At 33.8% G+C, this 15,387-nt stretch overlaps 1 protein-coding gene across 16 annotated transcripts in view; it reads right to left on the bottom strand.

The window, feature by feature from the left end:
- myo16 (myosin XVI) overlaps positions 1–15,387 on the bottom strand; it is a 357,150-nt gene that overhangs the window by 116,070 nt on the left and 225,693 nt on the right. For all 16 annotated transcript variants that reach the window (XM_073912461.1, XM_073912457.1, XM_073912466.1 and 13 more), the window contains 2 exons: positions 15,066–15,137; positions 4,623–4,764 (listed from right to left, as the gene is read on the bottom strand). In XM_073912461.1, coding sequence (XP_073768562.1) covers positions 4,623–4,764; positions 15,066–15,137 — 214 coding nt within the window. The remainder of the gene's footprint in view (positions 1–4,622; positions 4,765–15,065; positions 15,138–15,387) is intronic.

The raw sequence follows: 15,387 nt of genomic DNA, 5'->3' as shown, positions 1-15,387 counted from the left end.
TTTACTATTACTATTATTATTATTAGTATTATATACTTTTATTGGTCTTTTTTATTCTTTTTTTTAATAAATATTTTATTTAAAGTTTTTCACATTTTAAAAAACAAACCCCAAATCCCTACCATGCCAGCACATAATAATAAATAAAGATATTTGAAATGTAAATACATATGTACATGCATATCCACAACTGTACAGATACTTAATCATATTCCTCCATGAGAAATCTATACCTACACATACCCACATGTCCAGTTAAATATCTGCATATGTACATGACATATAGAGCATATATACATATGAGAGTACACATCAATACAGATAACAAGAGAAGAGGAAAAAAATGAAAAAGGAAAAGAGATAAATAAAAAAAGTTTTTGGATATATGAATACCTATACATACCTAATTATTAAAAATTCGTATTTTGCACACATTGCTATGTTTCATGAAATTATCCACCACACTCAGTTTTTATTGGTCAGTCTGTAGACATTCAAAAAAGGGCTTCCAATTTTTATTTTTTTTTTCTTTGGTTTACCTGCAATCTCATATCTAATCTTTTCCATGTGTAGTACATTACAAAACTCTGTGAGCCATGTCTCAAATTTAGGTGTACACTCACCTAAATTTACACATCTTTACACATTTACACATCAATAACATTATTTTTTATTCTAACTCCAATACTTAATTAACTTTTATTGAGACAACATATGTGTTTGTTTATTATTATTATTTATACTGAACAATACACATGCATATCGAACCATGACAAAATAACCAACTATTTATTTATTTATTTATATTTTATTGATTGTATTAACATCCCATCTCTTAAAAATACATAAACTAACATAAAAAACAACCTAGTGTTACCATTGTTTCCCAGAGACCAATGAGCTGCAACTGTGGTGTTGGACAACATTTAACATTTGAATTTATACATTTTATTTTTAACCTTCATATAGGGGTTTTATTTGTATTATTTGACCTTAAACTAATAGTCAACCTTCTCATATGGTTGTCGGTGAACATTATAATAATGTTGACTGGACGGCTGAGCGGAACACAGGCCTGCGTTACACCAGTTATTGATCAGACTTCAGAACAAGCACAGAGGGGCCGACATTTCTTTACAATGCTAAAAAGATTACAATAGATTTTAGATTGTGTAAATGTGCAATTATTCATTTAGCACACATACTAAGTTCAATCCATAGAGTCAGAGTGTAAAATTAAGAACTGCTGTGAAAAAGTCAATCTTTATGACTGTAGTGGTTGACCTTGGTGAATGAATGGATGAATGAACGAATGAATGAATAAATGAATAAATAAATAAATAAATAAATAAATAAATAAATAAATAAATAAATAAATAAATAAAAAAAAATAAAAAAAATAAAATTAAATTAAATAAAGGGCATTTCTAAATTACATTCACTGGGAGTAGGAGCATGATAGATAACGGTTTGTAAGAGCAAAAGAAAGCAGGGGAATACCGAATGAGAGGATCATCCGCACAGTGAGAAACAGGGGAATAGGCAATCTTTACTCACTGACGTTGTGAGCTAGGCACAGCAGATGTGATGCGCGCGACTGCATAAAAGCTTCTGTTTCCTTGCGCAAAACAACCGTGCCTGAAAACGCAACTGCTGCGATCGTTTCTTTCTGAAATAGATTGGAAAAAACAGTGCTTGTGCACCCACAGTCCTGCTGCATTCAAGAGATCTCCAGATATTTTGTATGCAGCAGCTGTTGCCGCTTTCGCTTTTACAGTTCTTTAAACAGATTATTATTGGGCCTAATGTCAACCGTGTGCACGTGATCATCGCACATAGAAGGTTTTTCAGCTGCATTCTTTTGCTTTCAGTTAACTTTAATATGTTAATAATCATCATCTTTAACAATAAGATTGCTTTAATAGGAGCTTAACTTTTCATTTTTTATAACTACCTGATGATCTGGGACCTTTAATCTGGACTACTGTGTTTAGTTTTAGATAAATGAGAATCATTTTTTTAAATGTAATTTTTTTTTAAACAATTTTTTCAATAAAAAGTGTATGTACTATACACACACACACACACACACACACACACACACACACACACACACACACACACACATATATATATATAGTCAATTTATATATATAAAATAAATTGCCCCAACAACAAATTGTGGCTAGTGAAAATGGCGGGGGGCTAGTAATGTTGGAAATCTACCCACATTGACTGGTGATTAAAAAAAGAGCCCTGAACACAACAATTACAGCAACAACAACAAAAACAACAACAAACTATATATATTTGAATGAAGCGCCAACTTATTCAGCAAGTTTTTACGCAGCTGATGCCCTTTCAGCCGCAACCCATGTCTGGGAAACATACACACACATTCACACACACACACACTCTTACACTACGGACAATTTAGCTTACCCAATTCACCTGTACCGCATGTCTTTGGACTGTGGGGGAAACCGGAGCACCCGGAGGAAACCCACACGAACGCAGGGAGAACATGCAAACTTCACACAGAAACGCCAACTGAGCCGAGACTCGAACCAGCGACCTTCTTGTGTGAGGCGGCAGCACCACCTACTGCGCCACTGCTTCGCCTATATATATATATATATATATATATATATATATATATATATATATAGGTAGTGCTGTCGCCTCACAGCAAGAAGGTTGCTGGTTCGAGCCTCGGCTCAGTTGGCGTTTCTGTGTGCATGTTCTCCCTGCGTTTGCGTGGGTTTCCTCCGGGTGCTCCGGTTTCTCCCACAGTCCAAAGACATGCTACAGGTGAATTGGGTAGGATAAATTGTCCTTAGTGTATGAGTGTATGAGGGTGACAAACCCAGATGACAGGCCTGCCGGAATGTGTAAAAAAGTCATTATCATATGGACAAATCTAAATGGAGGACTTGTTCCAAAGAGCCGACCCCGTAACCAACATGTGTGTGTGTATATATATATATATATATATATATATATATATATATATATATATATATATATATATATATATATATATATATATATATATATATATATATATATTTATTTATTTATTTTTTTATAGACTTGTATTTTATAATAGTTGTGATATTTATATTTTATATTAGACTTGTATTTTTATAATTATATTACTTGTATTTTATAATAGACTTGAATATTTTTTTCTTGCATTTTGTCATTTAATCATTGTGTAAATACACCCACATAAAAATTATAGAGAAATTATTTAAAACTGGATATAAAGTGTATGAAATCATGACTTAAGTCTTAATTGCAAAGTGACCTATATTGTGTTAATGACAAAAAATGTAAAAATGAATTCAGATTTATAAAATACTTAATAAATTCAGAAACTTAAAATCCTACATGAATTTAGCACTCTAAATAAAAACATAATTCTAAAACAAGTTAGGATACTAAAATTTGTTGTGAGAATTACAGCAACACAATTAATCTATTTATTGATTAATTAAAAAAAAAAAAAACTAAACGCTGCCAAAAACATGTTCAAGGCCATAAAGAAAAAATGAACATTATACAGCAAATGTTCTTAATGCGCAAAGTATTTTTACATCCTGCAGGGAGATGCCAGATCCTAATTGTTTCTCGGAGTGCACATTTAAGTGTTTAACACAGATTATGCTCAGTGTGTTGTTTTTGGAGGATAGTATGGTTTATGAAATGGAGTAGAATGAGTCATTGTGGCTTGTGTATGTGTGAAAATAAACATACTTTGGCTTCCACAGAATCTTCAGTTTTAGCCACAAGATACCTTTCCCATAATGCAAAGACAGTGGGTGCGTCCTGCTCGTGCACGACTGGTCCCGTCACATACTGTCTTCTGTGCCATGGCTGGAAATCTCACATACACTATGCAAACTATTTCAAAAACTTCCCTGTGGTCTCTTGTTTTGACTGATGTTTATCAGAGTGTTCTTGGGTGTTTTTCGATCTTCAATAATAGCCGTGTACTGTTGTGACACACGATGTTCAAAATATGTTCAAAATAATTATATCTTATGTTTTTATGTTACTTTTTTATTAAGTTAATGAGGTTTCAACCTTTTTTTGTATGTTTTGCAAATCTTAACATTTTAGGTCTGTTTAATTGATGTTAATTGAAGTGACTTGTGAATTTAATTGGATTCACTTAAAAATATATAGTCTATAGACTAATATGTACATTGTATATTCAGTAATATTAGTGAGCTGGCAATATTTTTCACCAAAAGATCAGAATATAATTTATTTTCATGCCAATATTTTACAAGGGTGCCAGTGTAAGGCGCTGTAACAAGGATCAGTGAAGTGTTACATACACTGAAATCACACTGAGAATTCAGAATGAGTGAACAATGCTTAAATTTGAATAAGGTAAAAGTAAGGTAGACATAAATAAATGGTAAAAAAAATTATAATAAATAAAATTAAATTAAATTATATAAAATAAAATAAAATAAAATAAAATAAAATAAAATTAATTAAATTAAATTAAATTAAATTAAATTAAATTAAATTAAATTAAATTAAATTAAATTAAATTAAATTAAATTAAATTAAATTAAATTAAATTAACACTTTCAAATGCATCTTACCCAGTGGTTTCTTCATGGCCTTGGAGGTAAAAGTTAATGTTATTGACCAATAAGCTGAAGAGTCGCCCGTACAGAGCTTTAGTCAACAGGTCTCTGTGATGGTTGGACATTTCAACTGTGTGGCGTCTTGTGATGACATCACCTGAAACACAGGAAAAATGCCAAACGCTCAGTGACATTTTACATATTCTTGCATTCTACAATCAAATAAGAAAGTTTATTCAGAATCATGCAGCTCTACACTGAGTTCTGAAATTTAAACTCAAATTGCCAAAATATAAACTAAAAAATGCATCTATGTATCTAAATGTATAATAATAATAATAATAATAATAATAATAATTATTATAATAATAATAATAATAATAATAATAATTATTATTATTATTATTATTATTATTATTATTATTATTAGAGTCTCTATTTGATTATTATTAGTAGTAGCAGTAGTAGTTGTAGTAGTAGTAGTAGTCGTTGTAGTATTAGTATTATTATTAGAATAACTTTTATAATTAATCTTAAACCATTTACTGCATTTTTTATGATAAAAATACTAATTACTAAAATTATATTTTGTCATGTGTGAGTGAAAATGCAATGTCGCATCAACAAACCCATATGTGCTATTTGGCATCCCTTTCCATAGTGACTTGTTGATTTAACCTTCTGTAAAGAATGTATTTTGTGTTCATGTAAACAAAGACGTCATTGCAGTATTTAGCTTTTTCTGCAATATATATTGCAACATGAATATAATTTCACAAGATTACTCTATTTGGAAAGATTTCATAATTTTACATTGACTAGGATGATGTGTGTAGGGGAATGAGTCTGCATAAAATATACAAAATTATAGAAAATAAAACAAATTAAAGCACAGGTGAAAACAATAGAACAAACAATGAAATAAAACAAATATGATTTTTGGTAACAGTATTCAACAGATCAATTGTATAATACCAGTGTTTCATCAGTGTATAAATAATTAAACCCAATTATTCTTTGTTAAAGCGGCAAAATTGAAATGTCTTGTGCCCGAATGGATTGAATTAGCTTGAAATCTCAGTGAGGGACTTTAAAAACACATATACAAATAAAAAAAAATAAAAAAACTTTCAAACTATTATATTGCAGCTAATATGTGCAGTGATTCCACAAATCACATGTTCTGAACTGTGGTTCCTGGTAAATTATAATCCCACCTTGACATCGCAGATTCTACAAATGCGACTCTTTCATTTTCACACATTGCGATATACAGTAGTTGCTGAAACGATATATAGTGTAGTCCTAGTTCATGGTTAACATACTCTGCAGTTAACTCAAGTTTTGGAATAAACATATCTTGAGAAGACATATTTAGGGTTAATCAATTTAGAGTTTCGGGTTAAGCAGATGCTAAGCTAACCTTGCTTACAGGAATACACAAAAGCTTAAGTTTGGTCCTGCTTTAAATTAAGTGCTGCTTATACCTGTGAACAGGTACAGGGTACCTGTAACTAGATGTGTATGTAACTACAGTGTATGTACACACTTGTACATAGTATTTACTTGTGTAATATTGGTGTAACTACACACATGTAATAACACAATAGATTGTGTAAGTTCAAATGTGTAACAGGACAGTGGTAACAACACAAAAACACAACAAGATCAAGAATTACATAAGTGCATTGTGTAGCAACAATATGTACTTGCAAGTGTTTTACCACTTCCACACCTGTTTGCATACCATGTACTTCTATTAGAATAAGAAGTTCATAATATTAGAAGAATGGCAGAACTAACGCTGCATTAGAGGGTTTCATCTGTGATACCATTGTAATTATAGGGTAAATTCTCAGGAACTGTCCACTCAATATAAAGTGTAAAATGGTCAGAAATTACTGTGTAATATATAAAACCTAAGCCTTTGTGCAACTGTTTAACAGCAGCAAACGTCTGCCAAAAAAGTATACAGTAAGTGTATTTAGAAATGCAGAATCACCTCAGTAATTCACAAATTAGTTTAGCAAAGATTGTGTGATTAATGTCCTGTAAGACATTTGAACTTACACATTCTATTCAGTGTTGTTACATGTGTGTAATGTGAAATACACCAGTATTACACTAGCGACACTTAATATAAAGTGGGACCGAGTTTTGCTAAACCAACAATCACCAAACCAGCTTTAACTATAGCATAACATGACTAGCATCTGAACTCAGGCTAATCCTTCAAGCAGGGCAAGCAAAACAAAAAAAGTAAGAATAATAGTAGAAACAATGTGTCCAATAAATGAATAAACGCCACCATATGTCGAAAGAATCATGCAGCCATTGGCTAAATGCTCCATCAGTCAAATTAGAAAGCAGGTTACTAGCTAAAAGTGACCAACAGCATACAGAGAATGCCAAAACACTCGATTGCTTTGTTTAGATTTTAATAACTTTAACTCTGACTTTTTCATCAGTCCGTGGTCTCATTATTATTATTATTTTTTTTATAATACTGAAAGCTATGACATCATCTCACTTTTTACTAGAAAGTTCTCGTTTTGTGCATAAGAAACATTCAATGTAAACAACAGGTCTCCGGGCGAAACGGTGACAAACAAACTAATAACCATCCATAATTCAACGCCATTGTGTTGGTGGACTAAATGTGTTCGATGGGATGTTGTTCTAAGGACTCTCAAAATAAACCCTGATGTACAGCAATGAATGTGTGTGTGTGTGTCTTGTTATTACGATAATAAGTATGTACTCCATATCTAAGAAACAAACTTAGCTAATACTTTCTTTAGAAACTTCCCATTAAAAAACAACTAGCTACAATGGCTGCTTGAGTTCGGTTCAGTTCAGTTCAGTTTACTTTATTGGTACTCATAGGTATATCCTTTTTGCAGCAAAGTTTGGCATTTGATACAAACAATTAAACAAAAGTACATCATAAAATATTACAATTTATTAAGAGCGACAATAGGTGATGGGACAAAGCAAATCCTGTAACGTTTTGTCCTAATAAAAAGCATCTAAAACCCATAAGGAGTAGGTTAAACTCCTATGACAGAGGATGAGAGCTACAACTACTAATGCCCCAATCCTTAAAAGCTGCCTACTAGGAATTCAATACTCAGCTGTAGTTCACCAATCAACCTGCTAGACCACTTAATAACCTGGCTCTGTCTATTGCTGTTTCAAGAAGCTAACTTCCAAACCATGCCACCAGAGCAAAGGACAGAATAGGCTCAATAAAGCCATGATAGAAAAAGAGTAAGTATATTGGGGCCAATGTGAAAGCATGATGGTTTTCTGGGATAAAAAAAGGCCCTGGTGCTCCTTCTTGCACATAAAGGGACCCAAATATTGGTAGTTCTTGAGGGTAGTAGCACCATGTAGACTGATGTATAGTTTGTCAAGATTACTTGTGTTCTTTTTGATGTACTCTATTAGTAAATACTGAAACATTAAAAAAATCCAACATTCTGATGCTGACTTAACAGATTTGTAGTAAAAAAATATTTCAACGAAGTAAGCAGGTACTGAAAAGAACAAAGAGGAAAACAAACTGGAGACAGCGTGTCACAATCTGACTGATATATGACTCATGTGGGTGGCTGAAGAAAAAACAAAACAAGCAGGCCGTTGTTGTTTGTGTCAGCTGAGGGCACACGACACATGCTAATGCTAATGTGGAGGACGCACTGCGCCAGGCCTGCGATGATGATGATGTCACAGACTGAATCACTGCGTTCGCAATGCCATTTATGACCAGCCACAGTGCGTCAACTTCCAGATTCACACACGGCCAATGTCTGACCGCCAGTTCGGGATTGCCTCATGTCACAAACACATTCATTTGCTCCACACACACACACGTACACAAGCACGTCATTTCTTTCTCGATCTCTCAATTGTTTACTTGTTTAAGAAGGACAATAAAATAAAATAAAAAAAAAAACAGCAAGCTGAGTGACTTTCTTGGTATTTATGTGTTTGACTGTTAAAAGAATGCTCTTCCTGTTCTTGCTCATTTAATTATAATGAACGGAGGCTAAAGTTTTTGTTTTTTTATGTTTTAGACCACAAAATATGTTCATCTTTCTTTCTTTCTTTCTTTCTTTCTTTTTATTATGTATTATAACCAAATTGTGAATTACTTTTACCCTCTGGGGTCTTAGGTGATTTTGGGGCCCATAAGATGTTTTGACATGCCCTGACATTTGTGCTTTTTTTCAGCTAATTATTATTGGCAAATATATGTATTCAGCACAAACTATGCTACAATAAAATGTGAGAAACGTTGATGTACATGCTTGTTTTTTTATGTGTGGTTTGTAGGTTTTGGAGACCAAATGTAGCTGAAATAAGGTCCAAAAAACACACTGAACACTAAAAAAAGTGCTGCATCCAGAACCGTTGCAAAAAATTAATGTGTGTTGAATTTAAACAAACAAATTAAATGTAATAATGTTCAACTTAATTTGTTTGTTTAAATTCAGCCCAAATAAATTGTTTACAACCACTCAACATAAAAATAATTGAGTAAATCCAAGGAATCATTTTTGAATAACTTTTTACTGAATGGGAAAACACACTTGTCTTGTATGCTACAATATTTACTTCACAATTATGTGAAAATTATTCTGTTCTCTCATTCAAAGAAAACATTACAATGATTTACATTTTGTAAAGTCAGTGTTTGGGTCAGAGTACTGTGTGCGTGAGAGTGACAACAGTTATGAATAATTTACACCTGGAGAGACAAAAGGCACTCCCCCACTGGCTAATGTTCACCCATCAAGGGAATTATAAAGCAATGTCCAGCTGCAAAAGCTTGCCCAAACTAAATGCTTGCTTTATTACTTGCTGTATTAAGACCATGTAAACACATTGGATGAACAATGTATGAGCATTTATAACATACAGCATGCACAAAAAATATATATTTAAAACGCTATAAAAACATGTTAGCAAAACTGTTGAAATCCAACATTTAATAATAATTTATTTAATTTTTAAACATATCATGCTTATTTTAAATTATTATTTTAACCCATTTAGTGTAAATTTTTAAAAATGTAAATTATTTGTATCGTTTTATAATTACTGAAAATCTATTTTCGTTTATGTATGTTTCTTGCATACTAATGTTTATTTAGCTTAATACATAAAACAAAGGAATAGCTTTTACACTTAGCATTTTCTGATACCTTTATAATCTAATAATCAATTTTAAGTCATTAATCTATGTATTAATCTATGTATCGTACTTACTATCTTTTTGCCTTTTTTTCCAAATAACCAATTTTGTGTGATCAATTTACAGATAATTTTTAACATTACTAGTGCATTTATCACCAATTTGTATTATTATTTTTATCTTAATCTTAAAGTCACTTTGTATTGAATGCTATTTCATTAATTAAAATGTGTCTCAGCTCTTTACATTTATTTTCACTTTTTTCTTTCTCCAAAATCAACCGTAATCCATTTCCCAAAAATACATTAGTTAAACTATTGATTAATAATTTTTTTCTTACATTTTTAGGTTGCTGATGGAAGTAGTGCAAGTGAGGCCAGCAGGGGGCGCTTAACCTGTGGTCTGTGTGAGTCCTAATGCCCCAGTAAAAGTGAAGGGGACGCTATACTGTCAGTGAGCACCGTCTTTCGGATGAGACGTTAAACCGAGGTCCTGACTGTCTGTGGTCCTTAAAATAATATCACATGGCACATCTTGTAAAGAGTAGGGGTGTATTCCTTGTGTCTTGTGTTTTAACATTGTGCAAATCTAACTTAGTATTCATACCATTTGCTCTACCATAACGGTTTCACATTCCATTAGTTAGATTCATATGACAAATTAATAAAAAAAGGCTACATGCTACATTGTTAGTTTTTTCTTTTACAATTTTTCACGAACAGTAAACTTTATAAAGTGTGTAATATATGACTCCTACAACTACATATAATGTAGAAATCACTGTGAGATGGAGGCAATTTAATATTGAGATTATTTCACAATAATTGTTCTTTTATTATTATTATTATTATTATTATTACTATTTTTATATTTTTTTATTACTATTTTTATTATTGTTTACCGTAATGAATTCACACTCCATTATGCCGAGTTCAGACTGCATGATTTTAGACCCGATTTTGACTAGCCAATAGATTTTGAGAAATCCGAAATCACAGGCAAATTGGTGCCCTTTCACGTGAGTGTCAATCACACAATGTGAACTATCAAGAAGAGAATCACCAATGAGTTACCAATACCCGTGAGATATTTGGCATACTAAATATCTGAAGCTGTCAGCGACATGAAAATAACATCAGCGAATACCTACAGCCAATGAGAGAACAGCATTCACTAATGTGGGTACCTGCAGGTCAGCGGGAGGTTGGGGAAGAAGTTATAAAAGGGCTCATTTTCTGTTTATTTAGACCCAATAATTGTAGGAAAAACTAGTGGAAATTTGGCAGGAGCAGCATCACAAGAGAAAAAAAGTTGAGGAGAAATTGCCAATTCCCTTCAAACCCAGGTGAGCAAATATGTACATTTTCTTCCCCATTATAGGCTTGTTTCTCATAACAAAATATATACAACGTGTGTTTGGTTGTGAGAGTAGTTTAGACAAAGTTGTCAGCGATTCTTCCTATTGTAAAGTCATTCAGTGTGAAACCCCATCGCTGAGCTATCTTCAGTGTAAACAAAGCAGCGACAAAACACTAGCCCAGATAGTCATGCAGACAAAACACCCATGACACGACTACTTTGAAAATCATGCAGTTTGAACTCAGCATTAGATAATGTTAGATTAATTTGACAAACTAAGTATTACCAATGCTTGTATAAAATTTATTAATAACTAGGGATGTAACGGTTTTGTAAATACCGTCATACCGCAATATTAAATTTTTTCGATATTACCGAAGTCGCATGACTCGGTAAAACTATAGGTCTTCTGAGAAAATTTGCTCAGGCGAATGAAGCGAACGGGAGCTAGCTGAAACTTCATTTCCCATCAGCCCCGGCGTGGCCATAATCCTTTGCGGTCTGTTGTCGCTACAGATCCAGTAATGCGGAAATGGAGTGTGCTGCTAGTAGCGGAGATGAAAAAAAGATGGAAATGATCGAACCTAAAGCGGGTGTTGTCGCCGCGCGCGTGCTGAATAGCGGTGCTGTCGCGCGCGTTCTGATCAGCTGTGTTGTGGCGCGCGTATTGTAAAGCGCCGAGGGGGGGTTGAGCGCGCATACTCGAGAGGTGTTGTCGCGCGCCTACTGAAGGGCTGGACTGGACGGAGGTTGTGTCGCGTCGCGGGGGCACTTTTGATCGTTTTGGAAGGGCATTTTCTATCCAAGACTAAAAAGGGCATGTGCACTGCACAGGTTGAGCCCTATGTGTGCACGTGCCTGCAAATTGGGGAATACGACTAATAACAGTCATGGGGACTGCAGAAACACAGCACACTGTTCAGATTGATGCAGACATTGACTTGTACCGCAAAGAGATCTCTATCTCACTCATGGTTTGTCTTCTCAAGTGGGGGAAAGACAATGCACAACGTTACCCACTGCTGTCAACATGGACCAAGTCATATCTCTCTTGTCCCAGAAACCTCAGTCCCAAATGAGAGGGTTTTTTCTGTTGCAGGGGACATTGTAAATACCCAGAGATCCCAGCTTTTACCAGATTATAGTTATATGATAATTTTCCTTTAAACCCATCTCTATCTAAGTGAGTGATTAAATGTTAAATGTGATGAGTTTTCAACAATACTAAATTGAAACTTTATTTTTTTACATGGTTTAATAATTTTTTGTTATTAAAATTGAAGTTCCTGTTTCAAAGCTAACAGATAGATGGCTAATTTGTATGTCATTGACACTTTTGGCACTTTTTTGGAGTATTTTCAAAAGTTTTTTTTTCCTGTAAATGATTCAATAAATACCGTACCGTGACATTCATACCGAGGTATTACCGTACCGTGAAATTCTGATACCGTTACATCCCTATTAATAACAGTTGCTAATGCATTATATAAATGAAAATTTATGACAAAGAGAACTAACAATCAGTGGCTTTATTTTCATTAACTGATGCTAACAAAGATGAATAAATACTGTAATATACACAATGTTCATAATGAACACATTAAATAACCACATTAACTAATACAACCTTATAGTAAAGTGCTAATGCCATTCAGGATATTGCATTCAAGAGATACAGACCACTTTTAACATTATTTTAATGCTATTACTTTTTTTTTTGCAAAGAATGTGTCGACTCTCCCTTTAAAAAAAACAGACATGGATGCAAGACAAAGTGAAGAATATAGAGAGCAAGTTAGAGAGGGACGAATCACAGACAGACACAAGACAATGCCAAGTGTGCTTGTAATTTTCAGCAATAGTTCAGTGTGTCTGAATTCGGTTATCATCCAGACATCATGTGATTCATACATACTCCAGCACTTGTTATATAATGGGCCGACTTGCGCACGGTCTAGACCTTGCGACAGAACGGTGTGTTTATGTCTGTGTTTTCTGAATGAGGGGCACTTATCCAATTGAAATGTCAAATTGAGCCAAATTGGGCTCGCCAGTAACACAATCCAAGGCCAAACGCTGCAGGCCACATTCATTGATGAGTCTGTGACTGGGCAAAGGCCAGAACGTCTCAATGAACGTGTCATACATGCGGCTGTGCTAAACACGCTCACTGTAATTGACAGTGTTTAGTGGAGACAAACCAAAATGAAAATTGAGGGTCGAAAAGGAAGCACTTTGCTGAATACTGAAACCAAAAATACTTTGGCTAAAAATATTTATAAATTGTTTTATAATTGTTTGACTTTTTATTTATTTATTTAACTCTATAATTTAAATGATATTAATAAAAAAACAAGATTAGTGAACAAGGTGTCATATTACCAGCGTTGCCATGGCAGCATAGTAGCATATTGCAAGCAGTAGGAACAAGTACACTACATAGAAACAAAGAGCTTAGAATGACCAAGAGGCAACACTCAGTAGAACGTTCCATTGCAACAGCAGCGCCCAGTAACAGCCCCAGATACCGCCATTTTGGAGTGAAAGGGATCAACTTTCCATTGAATCTTCTTGCTGTCGCGATGGCAAGCAGCTACTTTGTTTTTTATTTTATTCATTTATTTAAAAAGCGCAATAAAGCTGAGATACAACCTGAAAGACGACAATACAACACTCACTATCACAATCATCAGCACTTTTAATAGTTTATTTTACAGACTTATAATATGCTGTAGTTCTATTGGAGTTTTCATTCAAAAATGGCCGCCGCGCCATCTAGTGGCTGTTTCCTAAATTGCACTAGAGTGTCACCTCTTGGTGATTCTATGCTCTTTGATAGAAATGTACTGCTGGTGCATTATTTGAATGGGCTTTGATTTTTCAGTGCATAGATAGCTTTATGGGTGCAGGAATGGATTATCCAGAGTCAAATATTCAGTTATTTTAAACTTTGACCGCAGTGCGCACAAGCTAATTTTTCGCTTTGGTTGGTAAAACAGAAACAAACCACTCTTGTGTGACACAAGCCATTGAACAGGATTCTTACACTTTTTTCAAAGTCAAATTTAAGCCCCTTTCAGGCACTTTTCAGGTGAATTTTCAAACTTTTCCACAACTTCATCACATTATACATGATGCTAAATGTTTCATTGTATAGTAGTATACTATAGTATTTTAATTAATCATTTTGATAGCATAATTGTCCCAACACTGAATTACTGTCATTTATTCTCTTAAATGCTGCTTACTTGCATCCTAAATACGTCTTCTTCATCTTAAATGTATATGTATTTTAATTTCAAAGAGTGCAGATAAATAAGTAACACTTTAGGTCACAATTCATCCTGTGAACTACTGGCTTATTAATAAGATATTAACTGTTCATTAGAAGTTATAAAGTATGGTCCTATTCTGTATCCTTAATCCTACCCAAAACCTAAACCCAACTACTACCTTAACTAACTATTAATAAAGTGCTAATTAGCAGTAGTGTTAGTTAATGGTTTGTTAGTACTGTGAAATATGGCAAGATGTCAAATCCGGTTCCTGGAGGGCCGCAGCTCTGCACAGTTTAGTTCCAACCTTGCTCCAACACACAAACCTGTAGGTTTTAAACAAGTCTGAAGAATTCAATTAGATCGATCAGGTGTGTTTAATTAGGGTTGAAACTAAACTGGGCAGAGCTGCGGCACTCCAGGAACTGGAACTGACACCTGTGACTCAAACTAACAATGTAAAAAAACAGGCAGATCATGGTACAAGCACACACACAGACTCCAGAGTTTTCATTTTATGTAAAAGCAAAAGAGGCAATCATTTTTGGCAGTCAAAATTCAGTGCATTTCTAGTGATTTGTGTGTGTTTGTCGATGATAATATGTAGAAATGTGAAGGTCATACCTTTAAAACACTGAACATCAGAGGTGAGAGCAGAGCTGAGATCCTCAGAGCTAACCTGCAACATCCCGGCCACTGCAGGTGAGAAGAAATAAAGTAATTATAAAAACAATCACATAAATTTGTAGGATTACAAAGGGATATAAAGCCAACTTCTGATTAGATTAGCCCTGTTACAAACAGTGATGTGTGAAACTAGGCTTTCTCCCTAATAGTCAGTTATATACTGGTCAAGCAGAAGAAGCGTGAATGATTGCATTTTTCAACACAGGCAAATCGCAAATATAAGCTTCAGCCTACATTTTTGCAAAACTAGAAAATTATA

Source organism: Danio rerio, chromosome 9 (assembly GCF_049306965.1).
Source record: "Danio rerio strain Tuebingen ecotype United States chromosome 9, GRCz12tu, whole genome shotgun sequence".
NCBI lineage: Eukaryota > Metazoa > Chordata > Actinopteri > Cypriniformes > Danionidae > Danio > Danio rerio.
Note: the sequence above shows the minus strand (reverse complement) of the source record. Positions and strands in the feature narration are given on the sequence as shown.